General features: G+C 34.5%; 3 protein-coding genes across 3 annotated transcripts; 1 reads left to right on the top strand and 2 right to left on the bottom strand.

Moving 5' to 3' along the window:
- Positions 1 to 181: 181 nt before the first annotated feature.
- LOC110791472 (protein IQ-DOMAIN 33) lies at positions 182 to 2,439 on the bottom strand. The gene is made up of 6 exons (XM_021996222.2): positions 2,140 to 2,439; positions 1,751 to 2,041; positions 1,458 to 1,655; positions 1,159 to 1,272; positions 609 to 992; positions 182 to 502 (listed from the first exon to the last, which is right to left on the bottom strand). The coding sequence occupies exons 1-6, from the start codon at positions 2,215 to 2,217 to the stop codon at positions 347 to 349; spliced, it is 1,221 nt and encodes a 406-aa protein (XP_021851914.1). The 5' UTR covers positions 2,218 to 2,439; the 3' UTR covers positions 182 to 346.
- Positions 2,440 to 7,006: 4,567 nt separating this feature from the next.
- LOC110791471 (60S ribosomal protein L23A) lies at positions 7,007 to 9,579 on the top strand. Its single transcript, XM_021996221.2, has 4 exons — positions 7,007 to 7,126; positions 7,223 to 7,260; positions 8,692 to 9,055; positions 9,274 to 9,579. The coding sequence occupies exons 2-4, from the start codon at positions 7,242 to 7,244 to the stop codon at positions 9,356 to 9,358; spliced, it is 468 nt and encodes a 155-aa protein (XP_021851913.1). The 5' UTR covers positions 7,007 to 7,126; positions 7,223 to 7,241; the 3' UTR covers positions 9,359 to 9,579.
- Positions 9,580 to 17,905: 8,326 nt separating this feature from the next.
- On the bottom strand, positions 17,906 to 19,657 carry LOC110791470 (glycine-rich cell wall structural protein). The gene is made up of 2 exons (XM_021996220.2): positions 19,475 to 19,657; positions 17,906 to 18,559 (listed from the first exon to the last, which is right to left on the bottom strand). Exons 1-2 carry the CDS (start codon positions 19,587 to 19,589, stop codon positions 18,114 to 18,116), a joined length of 561 nt encoding a protein of 186 aa, XP_021851912.1. The 5' UTR covers positions 19,590 to 19,657; the 3' UTR covers positions 17,906 to 18,113.
- Between the last annotated feature and the right edge of the window lie 774 nt (positions 19,658 to 20,431).

The raw sequence follows: 20,431 nt of genomic DNA, 5'->3' as shown, positions 1-20,431 counted from the left end.
AACTGCTTGAGCATGCCCGAAACTTACTGCCGTCTTCCCCTTGTTAATCTTCTTGCGGTTAGGACTTCATTATATTTGCTTTCTTGTACCTCAATTTGTAAGCAGCTTTGCGCTTTGTTTACTTATTACTCTGTTTCTCTCAAATTTTAGTTTCCTTATATCACTGCATGACATTTATCAGTTAAAGCACTAAAGGAAACATGCTGCTGGATGATATTTCTTATTCGAAAGCATACTACCAATGTACAATTTACATGAGGACTTAATCTAGTTATTGCTCTTGAAAACACACGCGTTCTGATATAAACATGCACCAACGTAACTAACGCTTTTGCCTGTATTTTAATTAAGGATCTGATTTGGAGTTGTGACCAGATACAGAATGATCAGGTGGTGGTGACCAAGATGCACCATCGTTGCAAATGCTGCTGCTGCTTTCTGATTGTCTGGCCTTCTGTCTTGTATTGTTTTCAGTTTCCTTTGATCTATTTTTTTTGCTCACCTGTTTCAAAATGGAATAATCTATCAAAGAGTTTGATAAAGAACCAAACTCACAAATGTGCAAGTGCTTGGTTTATAAGATATAGGAGTAGATTAATGAATGCTACCTTAGAATACTCTTTCTGATAGTGGTAGGTTGGTACAGTTTTCGTTCTGGAAATACTTGTTGGGTTCTTTAGCCTATTCCTAGGTGAGTCGTAGCCATGTTTATCTTCTCCATTTGAATTTGTTGAAGTGTCAACTTGGACAGGTATCTCATTAGAACCACAGCTCTCTTTTTCTTCAAATGAAAGGTCTAGAAACTTCTTCCTCAGAAACGGTCTTGCTTTCGTTCTACTTACTGCTTCATTTTCAGTGAGTTGCTTGGTGTAGTAGTCTTCCTCTTCCACCAGGGGAACTTCTATTTGGCGAGTGGCCATCCATCGTTCAAGCCAGCTCCATCCCATGTCTGGATCAGATTTTGTATGCTTCTTCTTTGAGCAGATTCTTAACTGAATCAAAGTTACCCAGATCATATTATTCTCATCCAAGGAAAAACTTTGACACTTTTGTCCACAATTACACATTCTTTCACTCTTTCTAATCTTTGTGCATGTATAGTGATTTTTATGGGACAAATAATAATACAGTTGAAGAAATTATCTAAAGGCGGTTTACCTGTTGACTGAAGGCATATGCCAGTGCCCTCTCTCGTCGTGTCATCGCTTCTAGTCTGTTCTGAATCCTCATTTTCGACTTGGTACTGTCTAGTGTGCTATCATTCCAATCTTCCTGTTTATTCCGTTTGTAATAACAATATATGAAAAAACTATAGAGTGCGAAAGACGAGTTTTCTAAACAAGGGAGGATTTGGAATCCCTTTCCAGATTAGTAAAACTTAAGACAGACACACATACTGGAGTAAGACTTTCTGAATGGTTGTAAATTTATATAGTATAAGCAGATAGTTGTTTAACCTTTGGTTTATAAGCTGAAGACTTGAGTTTATGGTGAAGTTTGGTAGAAGCAGAAGTATCTTCTTCCTGAATTGAAACGACTCCAATCGAATTCCCAGTTTGAACTTCAATGGATGTAGCCATAGATTCCCTGCCGGGACTCTTCATTCCTTCTTCAAAGTCATTCTGAAAATCTGTAGTCTCCCTCAGACTCCTAACCTGCAAATACGAAACTTTTCGATTGATGATTACAAAACTTTTCTGGAAATGTCTTAATAATACTTATACTAATACTGAAGATTTGCTGTGATGACCTTAAAGCCTCGAAAAGCTGACTGAATGATGGTGGCAGCAGTATCTTCGTCAAACGAATTGGAGCTAAAACTGTTATGATCTCTGTTTGGATTATCATATTTGGTGCTTTCAATATCTTGAGTTGAATAGCCATCATCCTGAAGCATCTGCATAACAGTGGCTTCAGAACTCCTACTCCTGACAGAAGCTGAATCCTCTTCTGCTACAACTGAGTCGAATAATTCATCCCCACACAGGTATGACTTAACTGATGTTTTCCATCTTTTCTTCTCCACACCATTGAATTTCATCTATAAATATGGATATCAATTACAGTAACATTCAAGCAATAATTAACTAATCAGTATTCCGAATCCCGGGTTTTTTATTAGGAAACAGATGCACTTACATTGATTTCATCAGTCTTAATCTTAATAGACCTGCTCTTTGAGAAGACACTCCTAACTAGCTCTCCTGTTATACCCATTTCACCTGACAAACTTTAACAAAAATTATTATGCGCTTATTTTCCAATGATATTCTCAACTTGCCTATTTATAATTGTTTTACATATGTATTTTCCATGCTTCAAGAGCAAGAAACAGTAAAACAGATAACTGTTTCTAATGTTTACTAATAAACAATGTAGATATTAACGGTCAAAGTTATGTGTCGACAATTATAAAAATGTGTAGAGTAAGCCATAAGGTTGGAGGGCATCAGTCAACCCATGAAGCTTTAGCTAGATCAGGGTGTATTATCCATAATCCATGACTTTATACTCTAATACCCATGTATTATGCATTAATTAAGTGTTTAAAGTTTAGATTAGTCTGTCAATATTGTAGTAGTACACGTGATTAGTGAACACAAAATTGTAAACTGATTGGTTCAGATCTAAAGCTTAATTAATCAAAAATTTGCTACTTGTATAACGATCCTGCAGGGTCTCATAACTTTAGAGCTGGACAAAGGGTTTTAAATATGGTGTGCATAATAAAGTGGAGAGAATTTAAAATAATTATGATTCTAGAGAAGATTATTAAGTACTCCGTATTGTTTTTTTTTTAATATTGTGACTGAGTTATAAGGGCAATATGCCAATATATATTATCAGTGAAGGAGGGGGGATTTGAATTTGTGGCCTACCTTGTACAAGCTCTTAGTCTTATTGTAATTGCCCTCTATTTAAGAATACTTGCAACACTTGGCTCTTTCGGCCATTTATAAATACTTGCAACACTTCTAAACATTCCTAACACTTGGCTACTGAGGAAGTGCGTCACATTATTTGATTGTTTTCAACTTTTTTTATGCATAGCACACTCGGTTCTCCCCCATCTTAGATCCGACAACATCCATATTTGATCCGGGTTGCACACCTTACTTATAGTGGATGGGTCTCCTAATAAGAGTCTGCATACGATTAGACTCGAATCCGAGACCTCCCTTAAACGACCTCAAACTGCTTACTAACTCCATATTGGTGATCGTTTTCACTTGCATCATACGGTTGCAATTTTAAGAGATAATAAAATAAAATAAAACTGAACCTTGTGGGGATCAAGTGGAATAAGATTTGTGTGAATAAATTTTGTCACTTTTTTAAAAAAAAAAATTTACTTATAAAATTTCTTAATAAATGTTGAATTGCTTTAATGCACATGGGTTTACAGCATAGAATGAGCTTTAGAAAAGCTTGCTTCAAGTGGAGGCTTGCTTTGTCTAGTTCCTTGTTTTGTTAATCACTGCTTTTTCTCCATCTTATCTTATAAATAAAAAACCCAAGTGGGTTCTATCACTCTTCTTATTTCTTTTCACACTAATTTTTCTCATCGATCTTAATCTGCAGGTTCGACTGTGTCATGAATTATTATTATTACGAACACATGAAAAGCATTTTTTTTTTTTTTGATATGGATTTAATTTGTAAATTATTATTACTACCGAGAAAGAAAGCCTACCAGAAACATACAAAACACTCACACAACAAACTAAAAAGAAATTACTAAAAGCCGAAAGGGAAGCATTCTCTTCTTTGGTAAACCCGTGATTGTCGGCACAACTTTGTTTACGACGCCAAATAGTGTTTAGCGTGCCAAAGCCCTTATTGCAGGTGATCTCCTTATAGTAGAGTAAGCTGGGAAGGTAAACATAGAGAAACCCCTTGGAATACATGTGGAACTCAGAAACCAAAGAAAGGAGAGGAAGAGTAGTAACGCCACATATTGGTTGCAAAGAGCTTATGATAGTCTCACAACTCACAAGCAACATGAATCCTTAAAAGGTTAAAGGATTCGGAAAGCATGCTATGAATCCCAAAAAATGGAAAGCAGCGTTCAAATACAGTTTTTTGAAAGGGTTGAGAAACATTCTCATCGCTAACGTAAAATGAAAATTAACCAAAGTCAATCTCAATGACCAAACTACAACCCAACCCCATGAACCCCAAAACCCCTTTCTACACACTTCTCCTATTCTCAAACTAAACCTTCCAAGACCACTACCAAAGGCAATTGGATATTCCTTGCCAAGACTCAACATGACGCCTCCTCCAAAATCCACACTCCAAACTTCAGAGGAAGAAGGAACATCTAATTTTATATCCTCTCTACACCTATTCATTAAAACCAACATGACTACTTCAAACATCGGATTTGGAAAATCCCATACAGAACCACCAAACACACCCGACATATTTGAAAACCCCAACTTAATAACAAAAACAACAACCTCGTATGGGTACCAACACACCAAAACAAAGAGAAACCAAACAACCACCACCCACATAGGCCACAACAACATCCTGGCAGAATGATCCATCAAGGAAAACAACTTCACAACTTGTGGTCTAGACACTCAAAAGAGAATAACACTTCCTAAACCACAACAATTAATAAAACCAACTACTTAAACTAATTTAGAAAAATAATAACGATACTCCTACAACCTAGGCTTGGAGAATTAGAAACATGAAAGAGAGACAAAATCACTTACAAAACCGGACAATCGATTGAAGCCTTGATTTCGGACAGAACACCAAGCTATACACTCTCACCGTATCTACACCTTTACCGCCAAAGCTCCACTTTTTCGGAGACCTCGTGACGGCGGCGATAAGATGAGCCCTGATGTTAGAGACCATAAATCCCTAATTCACAAACCTTACACGACTGAACTAGGTAAGAAACGAAATAATCCCCTAAGTTGAACCCCAAACCCTAAATTTACCTTTACTGTTGAGACGGCGGCGTTAGGGGAGGCGCTTGAGTTTTAAAAAACAACTCTCCTGTAAGGAAGAAACTTAACCCTAGCCAAACTTTTACCTTTACCGCCAAGATGGGTGTGCTCCGACACTACAAGACGACGACGATTTAGTTGGATCCGATATTAAATCCAAATCCAGAAAGTTGATACAAGTGGATCTGAAGGCTTTCCCTCTCAAACCAAGCCGAAGTTTAACTACAGAGCTGCAGAGGAAGTCTACCGATCTTACTTCGGCCACCCAAATCGAAAGCCTAACTTCAATTTGGTCGAAATCCTTGTTGCTAGCTAGCTTCGCCGACGAGAATTACCACTAGAACTATTTCAGACGCTCACCGGCGACCCGAGTTATGAAAAGCATTCTATTGGCTCTAGCATGTTGGAAATTCAAGAATCTCACCATCTTCTTGTGTTCGGGGGTGCGAATTTCCTTATATTTTCTCGCTACTCTTACGAGTTGATACATATAGTTAGACTGACTTATCTATGAGAGACTGAGAGGTGTTAGTTCAGTAGATTCATTTTCCTTACCAATTTTGAAAAGAATTGTTAGATATCCTTACCAATTTGGAAAAATTGACATAAATAATCCCAACTTTCACACATCTTCTAAAAATAATCCCAACTTTGGATTATTTTAAAATAATCCAAACTTTAGGGGTTACCTTCTCAAAATAATCCGAAGTTTTTTTTTTCTTGTCATTACTAATCCATTTTGGGTCTATTCTACATAGGCAAATTGATAGTTTGGATTATTTTCAGAAGGTAACCCCTAAAGTTTGGATTATTTTTAAATAATCCAAAGTTGGAATTATTTTAAGAAGATGAGTGAAAGTTGGGATTATTTATGTCAATTTTTCCTACCAATTTTATAAAGAATTGTTAGATAACGGGTTTCAATTCGAGTCAACCTATTTGTTCCGCACATTTTGCATGCTCATCATTTTCAAATTAGTAAATGTTCATTTCAAAATTAGTTGTGATTATCATATCAAATTACTTACTATTTTCATTTTCATCATACAACAATGAGAAAATTGAAACCGTGAATGTCAAATATTATGTTCAAACCACACTTCATGGACACATTCAAAAGTACTAGAACTCGAACCTACATCAAAAGCAAGATTGAAAATTGAAGATATGCTCCCTCCGTCCCATAATTATCTTCCTATTTGATCAAAAACACGGATTTTAAGAAAAGTGGAATATAGTACATAATTAAAAAAGTGGAATAAAGTACAAATGATGATTGAGTTGTATGGAAAAGTGGAATAAAGTACATGTGAAAGAGAATATAGTACATGAGAAAAGTGGAATATAGTACATGGGTGGGGTTTTCAATTCAATTTTAATTAATATAGTACATGAGAAAGTGGGGACTTTAGTAGCCAAAATTAGAAACAGGAAGATAATTTTGAGACGCTCGTTTAGGAAAGCAGGAAGATAATTTTGGGACGGAGGGAGTAGAAAAATAAGATGACGATTTGTATCAATATCTTGTACTTCAAGTACAATCCTACACAGGCAATGCCTAAAATGTTCATTTTTTTGGGGGTAAAGTATGTTATTTGACATGTTTTAGTTGAACATATGCTCAATGTAATAACATAGTAATACAATAACTATGTTCACTTTAAAAATAGTAAATACTCATTTTACCATCAGTAGATAAATGTTAATTTCTAAATTGGTTGAACAAATGAGGATATCTAAATAATTAGATAAACGTTCATCTTCGAATAGGTAGATAAATGTTTATTTCCAAAATAGTAAATCTTTATTTCCAAATAAATAAATAAATGTTCATTTACAAAATAGTAAATGTTCATTTTCATACCAACACATTAATGTTCATCTTAAAAAATACAAAACGGCGTCGTTTTGAACGAGGTACAACCAGCTCTAACTGTATACGGGTACAACCAAACATTTCCGCAATTTGACAGCCCCACACTAAGACCGGATTTGTTAGGCCAGCCCTAGTTTGGTCAGTAATACTCCGTACTAATCAGTAGCCCAGCCCAAAAGAAAGAGTAGACGACCGTGTAACAACACTCAAATAAAAAAGCTGCTCATTTCAATAAACCCTACTCGCCTTTCCCCGCCGGATTCCTCTTCTCTCTCATCAGGTTCTGCTCTCTCTTTCTCTCTCCTCCATAATCTGCGAGGTTTTACGATCAACTTTTCGCATTCTTACTAAACACGGTTTCTTTGTGTTGATCTAGGGTTTCATTTCCAGCATCAATGGCTCCCCCTGCGAAAGGTACTTCCTTCACTAATCACTTTCTAATCTTCCATTTTCAATCCTTTTATTTATTTAATTTATTTGAACTGTTTTTGTCATTATTTATTTGTTTAGTTGTTAATTTCATAGGATTATATAGATTATTGGATTTTTTTGGGGTTGATTTATGTGTATTTGTAACAACATATGATCAAGTTGAATCTGGATTAGTTTTCTGGAAAACCTAGATTTTCCTAGCTTTTGTCTTAATAATTTTGTTTACCTAAGCTTATTGTTTTATTAACAGTAATGTGCTAAATCTTGATGATACGTGGAATTCATGCTTGCTGCTATTAACAAGTTTATTTGGTTGTTCATGTGATTTAATAACGTTGGGTTTAAAATATGTCCTCTTTGTGAAACAGATCACCGCAGTTTTAATTGTTACTGTAGTTGCAATACTTTGGTAATGCGATATCGATATCGCAAAATAGCAAATTGGATGTTGAGAGATGTGCTTGAAATTAGGTGTATTCGCACTTTGAGCTATATGTTGAGAAATCTTTTAGGATTAGTGGGGAAAGCTGGTTTGAAATGCTTGTTTCTGCGTACTCATGGGTTTAATGAGCCTTCTACTATTGCTTGACTGTTTCTTTTACTACGAACTGTGTTTATTGTGTTGAAGCAATTCAAGATTATATCAGTTGAAATGTTTGATCATGGTTCAAAAATTTAAAATCATGGTACCCTTGGGGTATGTATTCATTTTTGAGATTAGTTGACTGCAGTTTTAAATATTAGTCGCTAATTCTTTGGTAATGCGATATTGCGAAATTGAATGTTAAGAGATATGCTTGAAATATGGGCGTTGGCACTTTGAGCTATATATTGAGAAGTTCTTTGTGAATAGTCAGGAAAGCTGGTGAGGAATGTAAATTTTGCCATACTCTCTGGTTTAATACCTTATACTGTTGCTCGAGTGTTGTTTAACTATGCACTGAGTTGGCTGTGGTGAAGCATTTCCGAGATCATATTAGTTTGAGTCTTTGGTCGTTCAGAAATATTTAATTTTGAGACATTTACAATTGCCAATTTGGGAACTTGGAGTATATCCCTGTTGTTTGTTGAGACCTGAGAGTTGTTAAATTATGAACTGTGTCAGTTGTGGTAATGCGTTCCAAGATTATGTGAATTTGAGTGTTTGTTATGCTACTGGAGCATATCTTGGTTGTGGTTTAATATTTAGGTGAGGCTGAGGTTGACAATAATTTGAAAACTGGTATTCTGATCAGTTATAAAGTGACCGGAAAAAATCCTTTCGTTTTTTGTACTTGGAATTACTTAACCGCGCAATAACTGTTTTGTGTTGTACTTGTGGTGGTGTTACAATTACTATAGGATAGCGATATTATTATTTTTAAAAGGCCAGAAGTATAATATGGCAGGAGCCTGATATCATTTCTGTGGCAGATGGAAAGAAGGCTGATCCCAAGGCACAGGCCTTGAAAGCTGCCAAAGCTGTGAAATCTGGCTCAAATATCTTGAAGAAGAAGGCTAGTAAGAAGATCAGGACCAAGGTTACTTTCCATAGGCCAAAGACATTCAAGAAGGAGAGGAACCCCAAGTACCCTCGTATTAGTGCAACACCAAGAAACAAGTTGGATCATTATCAGATCCTTAAATACCCCTTGACCACTGAGTCTGCAATGAAGAAGATTGAGGACAACAACACCTTGGTTTTCATCGTTGATATCCGTGCTGACAAGAAGAAAATTAAAGACGCCGTCAAGAAGATGTATGATATTCAGTCCAAGAAAGTGAATACCTTGATCAGGTACATATTTGCAGCCCATCAATTCTTTTAACTTGTGCTCCTCTAATTCTAAATACTTCCAACTTAAGGCAGCCTTTTGATATTAAGCCCTAGATTAAAGAGTCGTGCCAACCTCTTCCTTTTTGTGATAACTGTTGGTCGGCTTTTGCAATGCAATTACTTTTTGCTGCTTGTTTTAAGAATACTAAGATCTTGTTATGATTAACCCCCTTGTGCAGGCCCGATGGCACCAAGAAGGCTTATGTTCGCTTGACACCAGACTATGACGCCTTGGATGTTGCAAACAAGATTGGAATCATATAGTTTGTGTTTTGCTTCATATTTGTTTCAAGTAGATTATCTCCTCTGACATTTTTGATAGGAACATGCTCAATAGAAAGAAAAAAAAGGTTATTTGATGTTGCGATTCCATGTGGTAGTCTGAGTGTAATTGTGGTTATTTGCCAGTATATGCTATGCTATTTTAGGATCTTTCTGTATTTCAAATCTATTATATTATTTCACAAGTCGTCTTAGTTCCTGGATTGGTTTATCTACTAGAAAAGAGCCTTCTCTCCAGCATTCGAGGTTAATGATTTGTGATTATGTTTGATAAAATGCATTTGTTGTCTCCATTACTTTGGAATTCCTTGTCTCCCATAAGCTGTTTGGATTTTGACCGTTCCAGCCAAATATGGCACACCAATTTATTGATACTCTCTTTTGATAGTGATGGAGCTCAAATTCGGTAGTTTACCACTCATGACAGAAAAGTTGCAAGCGTAGGAGCCGACCTAATTGCAAGAACAATGGCTACAGATAGGAAAATCAAATCCTAAAATTGGAGGAGAAACGAAATCAATAATCCAATGATAAAATTTATTGAAGTACTCCCTCTGTCCCGGAATACTCGACCCGATTTGACCGGCACAGAGTTTAAGAGACTTGAATTGACTTATTTAATTTAATAGGTAGTAGTTGATAGTGTGGTATTATTTTAATGTAGTTAGTGGGATGTGGGTTAAGAGGTGGGGTTGGGGGAGAGTAGGGATTGAATTTTTAATTATTTTTTGTATGGAGTAGGGGTAGGTGGGTTAATAGGGGTGGAGTGAGAAATAATATAATATTGTTAGAATATTTCCATTTTTAGAAACAGGTCAAGTATTTCGGGACGGAGGGAGTAACAACTAAAATGTGGTACTGAAATTTTCATTAGTGTTCCCACCTTAGTATTACCGCCTAATTAAAATGCCGTCTTATGTATCTAAAGATTGCTGAACGAAGGCTTGAAATTTCTTCTTGAAGCATTGTCTGCATTGCTATAACTTCTGAAGGAGTTTGTAAGTGTTTTATTGGATAACTAGCTTTTGGTCCCGTTTTTCGCACGGGTTTTTAATCACTTGAAAGTTGAAACTATTTTTTTGAGGGAGAAACTACAATTTTTCGAATAAATGATAAGTTACATCAAGCACAATTGCACAAGCTGCTACTCCCTTTGTCCCGTAATACTTGAACCGGTTTGACGGGCACATATTTTAATACGATATTTATTATCTGATTAGATGGTAGTTGATAGTGGGGTATTTTTTGATAAAGATAGAGGATATGTGTCAACTTTTCAAAGGAGGTAAGGTGTAGTGGGGTGGGTGCATGGGACCATGATATGTGAAGGGTTAATTGATATAATATTAATAAAAATTTACCATTTATAGAAAATGTGCAAGTAATCTGAGAAGGCTTATAAGGAAAGCGGTGCAAGTATTCCGGGATGGGGAGAGTATTATAATGCTTAAAAGTAAAAATAACGGCAATCTACCTACGAATGCATATATTTACAAAGAGAATGTCAATTAAAGCCCGCAAAAGAATGGTTTCATCTAAAATGGATCAATGATTTTGCTGTCTAAAATTGTAGAAAATAGTCTCTCATAACTGAAACCATTTTCCAAAAATTTAAAATAGTCTCTCATCACCCCCTTGTTTAACATGGTCCCTTTTTCACCTTATAATCCAATCCTTTGATAGAATTAATATCTTAGTGTTGAATTCTGCACATTGATTTCAATAATAATTATGAACCAGCAGTAAAATATCAACTATCAACTGCTCATATATACATATAAATGGAATTCAACTTAAAATAGAGTGAAAGAGATAGAAAGTCACCAGAGATCTTGAGGCAGTCGACACCGTTCAATTGTGCCTTGATCGTTTGGGATGAGAAATGCGATCCAAGTGAGTATCTGAAAGTGAGGTACTTATAATGGATGTTGAATTTGTAAGGGACGTTATGAGTTAAATGACAAACTCATTTCAGTTACTCCCTCTGTCCCAGAATACTCGCACCGGTTCGAGAATACTCGCACCGGTTCGAGTCGACACGCTTGCCAATGCACAACTTTGACCATCAATATCTTTAACTACATATTATAAAAACTTATGAAATATTAATATTTTGAAAATATATGTTAAGATGAAGCCAACAATATATTATATGCTAACTTTTGTTTTCATATACTAGAAATAAAATAGTGTCAAAGTGAATTATGTGAATAGTGCAAAAAGTCTAACCGGTGCGTGTACTCCGGGACGGAGGGAGTACATTGGAAGGGAAGGTGGAGGGAGGAGAGGAGAAGATTAGGAATTGAAGAAATTAATTCATTAATTAATTCATTGAATTAAATTTGGAGGTTATAGAAGTTGAAAGGGAGGATTGAAGCCCACGTGTCTTCAAAATGTTGTTTGCTTACGTGTTCGCCACATGTCTTCCAAATGGTGTTGTTTATGTGTCCTTGAAATGGAGATGGTTATGTTTTTAAATACTAGGTATTGATTGATGTTGACCTTTGTGCAAATTTAGTTCTTGCTGGGGAAAGAAGAGTGCGGATATAAACACTATTATAAACCTTGTTCACGCTATCTTAGCGTTAATCAGGGCAACAAAGTAATTTTGGATGGGCAATATGTGTAACTGTCATGTGATAATTATTTCGCGATATTAAATATCAATTATATGAGTATTATAGTAACTATGTGATTTAAAGAGTTACTATGTAATTTATAGTGTTTCTATGCGATTTATATCTAGTCTACTTTATATAAGTTTTAAATTTTTTTATTTTTCAAAAAATTCAAATTTGCATTATGTTCATTTTTCTTTCTTTATTTTCTCTTTATACTTTTCATATTTTTGTCCAATTTTCTAGGGTTTGTCTATTTTTGTTCAATTTTTTTCGCAATTATCTTATAATTCTCATAATAGGATCTACTAGAGGAGGAAAAATGGAGGAAGTAGTAGATCAAGAAGGAGGTTCGTCATTACCGAAACCAAATCGAAGAATTTGCACTCGTATACAAATCAATGCAAGAATTTTGAGAGATCATATCTTGGTTCATTGTTTTTAAAGTGTTTTAAGTCTATTTTTATTTAAAGTTGAAAATGTTTGTTGTTTTGCCGAAATATCGTTTTCACTTCGCGAATTCGATCAGTGACTTCGCGATTTTAAATAGTAACTATATGAGTTATACAATAACTTTATGATTTAAAAAGGTACTATGTGTTTTAGAGTTTCTATGCGATTATAACTATAACTATATGATATATTCTGAGTATTACTATAATATTTGCTTATTGTATGGTATAATGATTTATCGACTATTTTTTACTATAAATTTCATGATTACGTGACTATAATCGAATAGGATTGCGCTCTTTTACAAATCGACGCAAGAATTTCGAAAAATAATGTCTCGGTTATTAAAATATGAAATACTTACTATGTGTATTACTATGTTTTTTATATGTTTTTTATTCTACTCTATATTACTCGTAATAAGAGTTGCTATATTATGATGACATCAAATATATGATTATAAAAATAACTATATATGCAACTCTACAATTGTATGACCATCATTAATAGTGAAAGTTACTATATCATGTATAATAGTAATTATACGTTTTAAATAGTTATTATGTTCTTTTTTCATATTTAGATTATAAATTATTAACATAGTTGATATATTATTTATTATTTTCAGGTATGTTTTTGATACACATATACTGGTGATACATTGTATGAATTAATAAAAGATTTTACACCACAATAGAAGAAAGCTGTTGAAGAAATTAGTTTTGGTGGCTTGATATCTCTTCAATTGGCGAGAAAGAATACCCATATAAATCCAACGATTTATTGTAGCTTGAAAAATGCCACAGAACTCGACCAATGTAGTACTTTTATTTGCTTTGAATCCAACAACATGGTTTGCACTTTCACCTCTTGTAATGAAAGTATACCAGCAAAAAAACAAGAATGAATTTATAATTACTCTTTCTAATAATATAGTTACTCTTTGTGTGTAATAACAATAATAACTATATATATCACAAAAAGTTATTGTAGTAACTACATTACATATAAGTACAACTATACCAACTATATGATTTTTGCAGTAACTATGTTGCTCCTTAGGTTTTGATGATGACATGCAAACTTTACTAACAAGTTTCCAAGTGTATGTGAAAGGTGTTCTTAGGGTCTGGAGTAAGATGTATAGATGATCCATCATAGGAACTTGGTGAACTGTCAAATAATCAAGAAAAAGTGAAGTTCCAGAGAAGGAGCTTGGAGAGTTCATGAGAGGGAACACCAGATTGCGTGTAAGTGTTTGGAGAGAATTAATGAATAGTAGGAACTCTGTAGTATCTGATCTAAACTGGGCAAAGGAACATTAGAGCATTAATAAAATTAAAGTACTGTTTTGGTCCGCTTATTTTCCAAACTGGTTTTTAAATTAAATAATGAGTTTTTATTGTTAGTAAAATAAAATAAATGTTTTGTTTATCACACGCTTTGTTCTTTTGATTTTCTCATTGATGGTTGCGTACTAATCAAGCTGATGGTCATAGTAACTGCGTCAAAACGAAGTTAAAAGTAGAAACTATTTTGTTAGCGTTTTCCCTAAGCAATGTTGTTAGAGATATTTCACGAAAGCTTGATTTCCATGCTACCTTTCTTGGGTTAAACCGGTCAGATGGAACATGCCTTAAACCTAGGAAAAGTGGTTAAGATTTTGTTAGACTTAGCTTTAATAAAACGCAAACTATTTCTATAAATAGACGGTTTAGTTTTTCAGAAAAAGTTACCTGATTTTATTGAGAAAAATAACTTTCACTTTCCTAAGCCTCTTTGCTCTCATTAAGATCAGATCCTCTAAGTGTTCCTACTGAATTCCTCTCTTAACATACACTAGAGTATTTCCTATCTTTTGTAAACAGATTTATTTTGTAAGGGATTGAGTGAATCCATAAGATTTAGACCAGAGTTAGATCTACCTTACTGATGCAATCAGATATTGCACAACTTGATATTTTGATATTAATATCATAATTAATATAATACTCCGGCATAAGATCATGATTTCCTTTTTCTAGAAAGGTTTATGTAATAGTGATTAAAGAATGTTATTAAAATATGTGACACCTATTCGCTAATTCTTTAAAACTCTAGATCAAAGCCATATCCAACACAATTCAAATGCTTATTTAACCTATCAACCAACAAACCAAAATACTCCCTCCGTCCCAGAATACTTGAAACCGTTTAACTGGCACGGAGTTTAATTTATTATAATTGACTTCTTATTTAATTGAAAGGTAGTTAGTAGTGGGGTATTTTTTTAATATAGATAGTGGGATGTGGTGGGGGTCATGAATTTTTTAATGTTTATTTGGGGTAGTAGGGTTGTTGGTGGGCCCTTAGGTAAGGTGAGAAAATAATAAAATATTATGTAAATTTCCCATTTTCAGAAGAGTTTCAAGTAATTCGGGACGGCCCGATAAGAAAAGCGTTTCAAGTATTCCAGAACGGAGGGAGTATAGAAAATCAATAAAAGATAACAATAGGCAGAAATACTTAAAAGATCAAACTCCAATCAGTCGATCAATATCATCTAATTTCCCTATAGAGCTTTTGTTTATAAGTATACTTACCTTTACGGAAATTTCATGAAATGCCCTCGAGTTTTGCCATAATTCACCAAACGCCCATCAAGTTTCAATAATTCATAAAATACCCCTCACAATTCGTACAAATACCCAACATACCCTTACTAATAACGGGCCGTTAGTCCGCCGTTAGCCAAGTTTCCAATTTACCCAAATGCCCCTAGTCTGAAACTTATTTCACCAAATGCCCCTATTATGAAACTTATTTCACCAGATGCCCCAAATTTAAATATAGCTATTATGATGTTCCGACGGCTAGTTTTTGTGTTTGAAAACTGGTTCTTGGTCATGGTTGGCTATAAAAACCCCTTTGCTGAATGGTTCTTGTATTTTAGATGTTATTTTACTTTACTTTGCTAATTTCATAAGATTTGTGTCATGAGTTTTCTTTCAAAATCATCTTCCACACCCAATGAGTCCACATATATTAGGGTACCTAACAAATTTTGTTATTGTAGTAGGAATGGAGGTTGAAGTGGTGTTCCACAAGCTCTTCTGGATAGCTGCTAATGCTTTTTGGGGTAGTTTTTTGCACATCTGTTTTGATCTTGCACATATTCATTGAGTAGAAAATAACATTAAATGTAGTTGGTGCAAAGATGTTTTGTAAGTGAAGCTAAAAACAGAAATGCTTCCCAGTTTGGTATTTTGTGCAGATTATGCAACATCAATTATTTATGAAATGTGAATTTGTTTCTCATTACTTGTGTTTACTTCATAATTACAAATAGTAAAATTACAAACATCAATATCCCCATTTGTATTACAACTTTGACTACTTTTTGTTGTTGTTTTAGCTTCTTCTTCATTTGCTTCAATTCTTCTTGCATCTTACTGTTTCGCCTGTTTTCAATACTTTCTCCTTCGTCTAAGCTTCCCCCGCATTGTCCTTCGTGTTGTTGCCCCTTGTTTTCTTGCTCAACTACTCCCTTGCACCATCTCAGATCATTTCAAGGATCACACTTGTAGTACAACCTTTGTGGATTGAGTGTTGTATCAGAGCTTCGAATGACAAATTTCCTACCACAATAATAAAATTTGGTAGGTACTCTAATATATGTGGACTCGACCATTGGGTGTGGATGATGATTTTGAAAGAAAACTCATGACAAAAATCTTATGAAATTAGCAAAGCAAATCAAAATAACATCTAACTTACAAGAACCATTCAGCAAAGGGGCTTTTATAGTCAACCGTGACCAACAACTACCCTTCAAACACAAAAACTAGTCGCTGAAACATCAAAATAGCTATATTTAAGTTTGGGGCTTTTGGTGAAATAAGTTTCACAATAGGGGCATTTGGTGAAATAAGTTTCAGAATAGGGGCTTTTGGGTGAATTGGAAACTTGGCTAACGGCAGACTAACGGTCCGTTATTAGTAAGGGTATGTTGGGTATTTGTACGAATTGTGAAGGGTATTTTATGAATTATTGAAACTTAATGGGCGTTTGGTGAATTATGGCAAAACTCGGGGGCATTTCATGAAATATCCGTTACCTTTATTTGTTGCACAGTGCATCAAAAATTGAACACAAAGTAAATAAAAAACAAACATGTCCAAAAGAATCAAATATCACGAGATCTAGCAAAATTAGTTTAATTCATCTAAACTTAAGTAAAATATCACCATAATCGGCAAAATGATCAATCAATACGTATTGATATAATTGATTTTAGCGAAATGAATAAAAAAAAACCCCAAAATTTAATTTAATTGAGGGCATTACAATTGTAGAACAAACAATGAAATCAAATTAACCACAAGAGAGAAAGGAGGGAAGATATTATGCATGGAGATCAAAATGTCGGAAATTAGGGTTTCTGATCGAAAACGATTAATTTATATATGTAATTCTACCATGAATTTGTAATATCTTGAATATCGTTCCCTATTTTCCAAAATTCTTTGCAAGCACTAAGCGAGGTACACCATTCGATTTGATGAGTTTGAACCAAGATTTTCGATCGGATTTTCTTAGATATTTGGTGTTCATGAAAGTAGGGCAAAGTGAGGAGAAAGAATGTGAGAGTGTGAGATCGAGGCAGTAAGAAGTCGGGAAAGGAGTTGGCATGTGTGACCTTTGGGTCCACACACAAATTATCTTCTCGTTGGAACTTGGTCATATATGCATTAATATTATTATATATCTCCTATATACATTCGTTGGAAGTTCTAGTTGACAAAAGCCGAAGATAAAAGTGGAAAAGTGAATGGTGAGAATTGTCCCACATTGGTAGAATATATTTTTGTCCGCTTGTTTATATATTGGGGTGTTGGTGTATTACTAATTGTTTGAGAAAGCGGAAAAGAGGTCTTGGTGGACACACACACGCCGATCTAGTCTGGCCTCGTGACTCAGGGAATGCGATGCTCGGGAGTGGGGTGGGTTGTGGTCCTTACCTATTCTTTTTTGTACTCAACTATTTTGTATTTTGGGTTAAGTCATATCTTTCGATTACGTGATTGGTGGATTAATTAATTAGCCTTATTGGTGTGTTACTCCTTTAATATTTCTGCCCGTTTTTGTCTGTTTCCTCTCCTAGCTTGATTGCTTAATCGAGTCTTTTTCAGCCAATACACAATTTATAGAAATTCCAAAAACTTTCTCTCAAAAATACTCCTCCAATAGGTTTTGGGCAAAGTTCTGACTCCATTTGGATTTATGAGAGCACAAAAATTTGAAGCTGTAATAATCCTGGAGGCAACTGTTCTATTCTACTAAACTGTGAGGAGTGCATAATCGTCTTTTAAGACAGTGGTATCTCACAACGCAACAGTTGTTCAATCTGTTACCCATCTACAAGATAAGTTTGTTAAAAGAGAAACAACATACACAATACAATAATAAACATAACACCTCACGCAAACACCACACATATACGACATATATATACCTGGTAATTGATAATACACCTCACTCGTACCTGATATAATAACCTATGAAAACAACTGCCTGATAACTGAATAAGCCAAAGGCACAAAGGCCTACTTAAATTAATTTTAATTAAAAGATTAAATTAAAATTGGCTTGAAAAGAATAAATTGGTTGTAGGAAATATTTTGTGGTTAAGGAGAAAGAGGCTTGTTGTGAAAGTGTGTTTGAACGGCCTGACCAGCATAATCACAACATCTACTGCAGCCATTGTATCCACGGTAGCAGCAACCGTTATTACATTCTTCTCCAGGTCCACCTCCGCCTCCATACCCACCTCCTCCACGACCACCACCTGGGTAGCCACCGTACCCTCCCCCAGGATTCCCACCGTACCCACCTCCAGGATACCCTCCCCCGGGATTCCCACCGTAACCTCCTCCAGGATTCCCACCGTATCCTCCTCCAGGATACCCTCCTCCGGGATTCCCACCGTATCCTCCTCCAGGATACCCTCCTCCAGGATTCCCACGGCCGTATCCTCTTCCAGGATACCCTCTGCGAGGATATCCACCACCGTATCCGCCACCTGGAAATCTTCTGTGCTTTGCATCCTCTATTTCGGTGTCAACTTTCTTATCTACAAAATGAAGTAACGTTCACATATGAATATACTAAGTATATATTAATAACATTCATATGAAGTAAGACTATATATGACTCCATGTACAATTGATATTTCCTCAGTTTCTTTTTGTTCTTTACGTTTTTTTTTTTTTGTTGTTTCAAAATGTTCTTTACATTTCCTTTTATATTATCGTATAAATGCTTTAATATCAAAAATTTGTGTTTAATGATTAGTTTAATCAATTAAATTCATCGAGTCGTTTAATCTCTCACACTTTTCTATTGGGACATTAAAATTTTCTCATTTCCTCAATATCAGATTTTTGATAAAATGAAAACATTATAAATAAACGTAATTTTTCTTGTTTGAATAAAAAAGCATAGGAATCTAAATGCATATTAATTACACGATAATAAACGTGCAAAATGCCAATGGTAAAGAACAAAAAAAAAACGGAGGGAGTACTTCATATGTACGTAGAATTGTTGTAGTATAGTTTATCTATAAGAATAAGAAGCTATGTCACAAAATTAATTTTATTTATTTATTAGTATTATACGAGTATGTTCGTAAACAATATACTCTATATAAAGATTATGAGTATAATTATAACCAACAACACACATGAACTTTAGGAACCATTTTATAGCCAACAATCTGCCATAAGACGATGGTGGTGTTGCCTAGATTAGGTGATACTGTCTCACACTAAATTATTATTAAATACTAAAAACCTATCCACAAAGAAAAGTACTATGTAATTTAGTAATGACTGGACTCTAAATTAATAAATTAAAAGTTTCCCGGGCTGACTTACATTTTGTTTTTGTGACTTTCCCCTAGACCGGAATTTTTTTTTTTTGGTTAATTTGGCATCCAAAAATAAATCGGATTTTCAAGAAGTGAAAGAGGGAAAAGCTAACTTACCCTTAATATCTTGAGAAGTAGTAGAAGTTTGGGTGGAGTCTTTAGCTGCGACCTCAGAAGAGATAAAGAGAACAATAGCCAAAAGACATAATAGCAGAACAACCTTAGAAACCATTTTAAAATAGAATATCAAATTTGATTTAATTATAAAAAAATTATAATTAGGTTTTGATGAAAAAAAAAGTGTTAATTTCCCGATCTTATATAAGAAAAAGGTGGTGAAGAAATTAATTACAAGTAATTTAATGAGCAAAGTTAAGTTGTAGTTGGGTGTTGGAATGATAGACCTAAATTAATTATCTTAACATTTAATGCAAAATTGCCATTGTCTACAAGCAATTGGAAAACTTCATTATTATTATTCTTCTTCCCATTTTTTGATCACACATTCAAATTGGAGTCATGATCAATCTATCCCTCTTGGTAGGGCAATATAGTTTTTTGTTTTGTTTTTTTTTTTTTTTTTTTTGTTTTTTTGTTTGAGCGATATACATGCATGTAACACCTTTGTTGGGAAGTGATAAATCCAAGGAAATTTTTACTTCTTCCAAGGAAATCCACATTTTTTCAAAGATGATTTCCTTGGAAGAAGTGAATTATTCCTTGGATTTATCATTTCCCCCTTTGTTGCTTAGTGCATGGTTGGTATAAATGTAGAAAGTAAAATGGAAAGGAAACAACCAAGAAGGGGAAAGCGTAATGCTAACTATTATCATTATTAGTTATTTGGTATGGCATTGGAATGGAATCACATTTAACAAATTGGAGTTGAGGAGGGAAGCTAATTTATTTCCATATCAACGAGGTATTGATCTAGTGGTTAAAACTAAGTGTCTATGTATAATAGGTCTTAGGTTTGAATTTTTTCACTCCCTTTGTAATTTTTATTGCATTTGTGGCTCACTTGCACCCAAAAAAAAAAAACTTCATTTCCATCGGTTTGAGAAAGGTAACAAC

This window comes from Spinacia oleracea, chromosome 2, assembly GCF_020520425.1.
Source record: "Spinacia oleracea cultivar Varoflay chromosome 2, BTI_SOV_V1, whole genome shotgun sequence".
Taxonomy (NCBI): Eukaryota; Viridiplantae; Streptophyta; class Magnoliopsida; order Caryophyllales; family Amaranthaceae; genus Spinacia; species Spinacia oleracea.
This window is presented reverse-complemented; position numbering and strand designations above follow the sequence as displayed.

Bases quoted from the DNA above. Each gene is read 5' to 3' on its own strand.
- LOC110791472 (XM_021996222.2), bottom strand. From the start codon at position 2,217: ATGGGTATAACAGGAGAGCTAGTTAGGAGTGTCTTCTCAAAGAGCAGG. The intron at 1,656-1,750 runs GTCATCACAGCA...TCGTATTTGCAG, and splicing joins CAGCTTTTCGAGGCTTTAAG to GTTAGGAGTCTGAGGGAGAC. The intron at 993-1,158 runs GTAAACCGCCTT...ACTTTGATTCAG, and splicing joins CATATGCCTTCAGTCAACAG to TTAAGAATCTGCTCAAAGAA.
- LOC110791471 (XM_021996221.2), top strand. The intron at 9,056-9,273 runs GTACATATTTGC...CCCCTTGTGCAG, and splicing joins AAAGTGAATACCTTGATCAG to GCCCGATGGCACCAAGAAGG.
- LOC110791470 (XM_021996220.2), bottom strand. From the start codon at position 19,589: ATGGTTTCTAAGGTTGTTCTGCTATTATGTCTTTTGGCTATTGTTCTC. The intron at 18,560-19,474 runs GTAAGTTAGCTT...TTCATTTTGTAG, and splicing joins TACTTCTCAAGATATTAAGG to ATAAGAAAGTTGACACCGAA.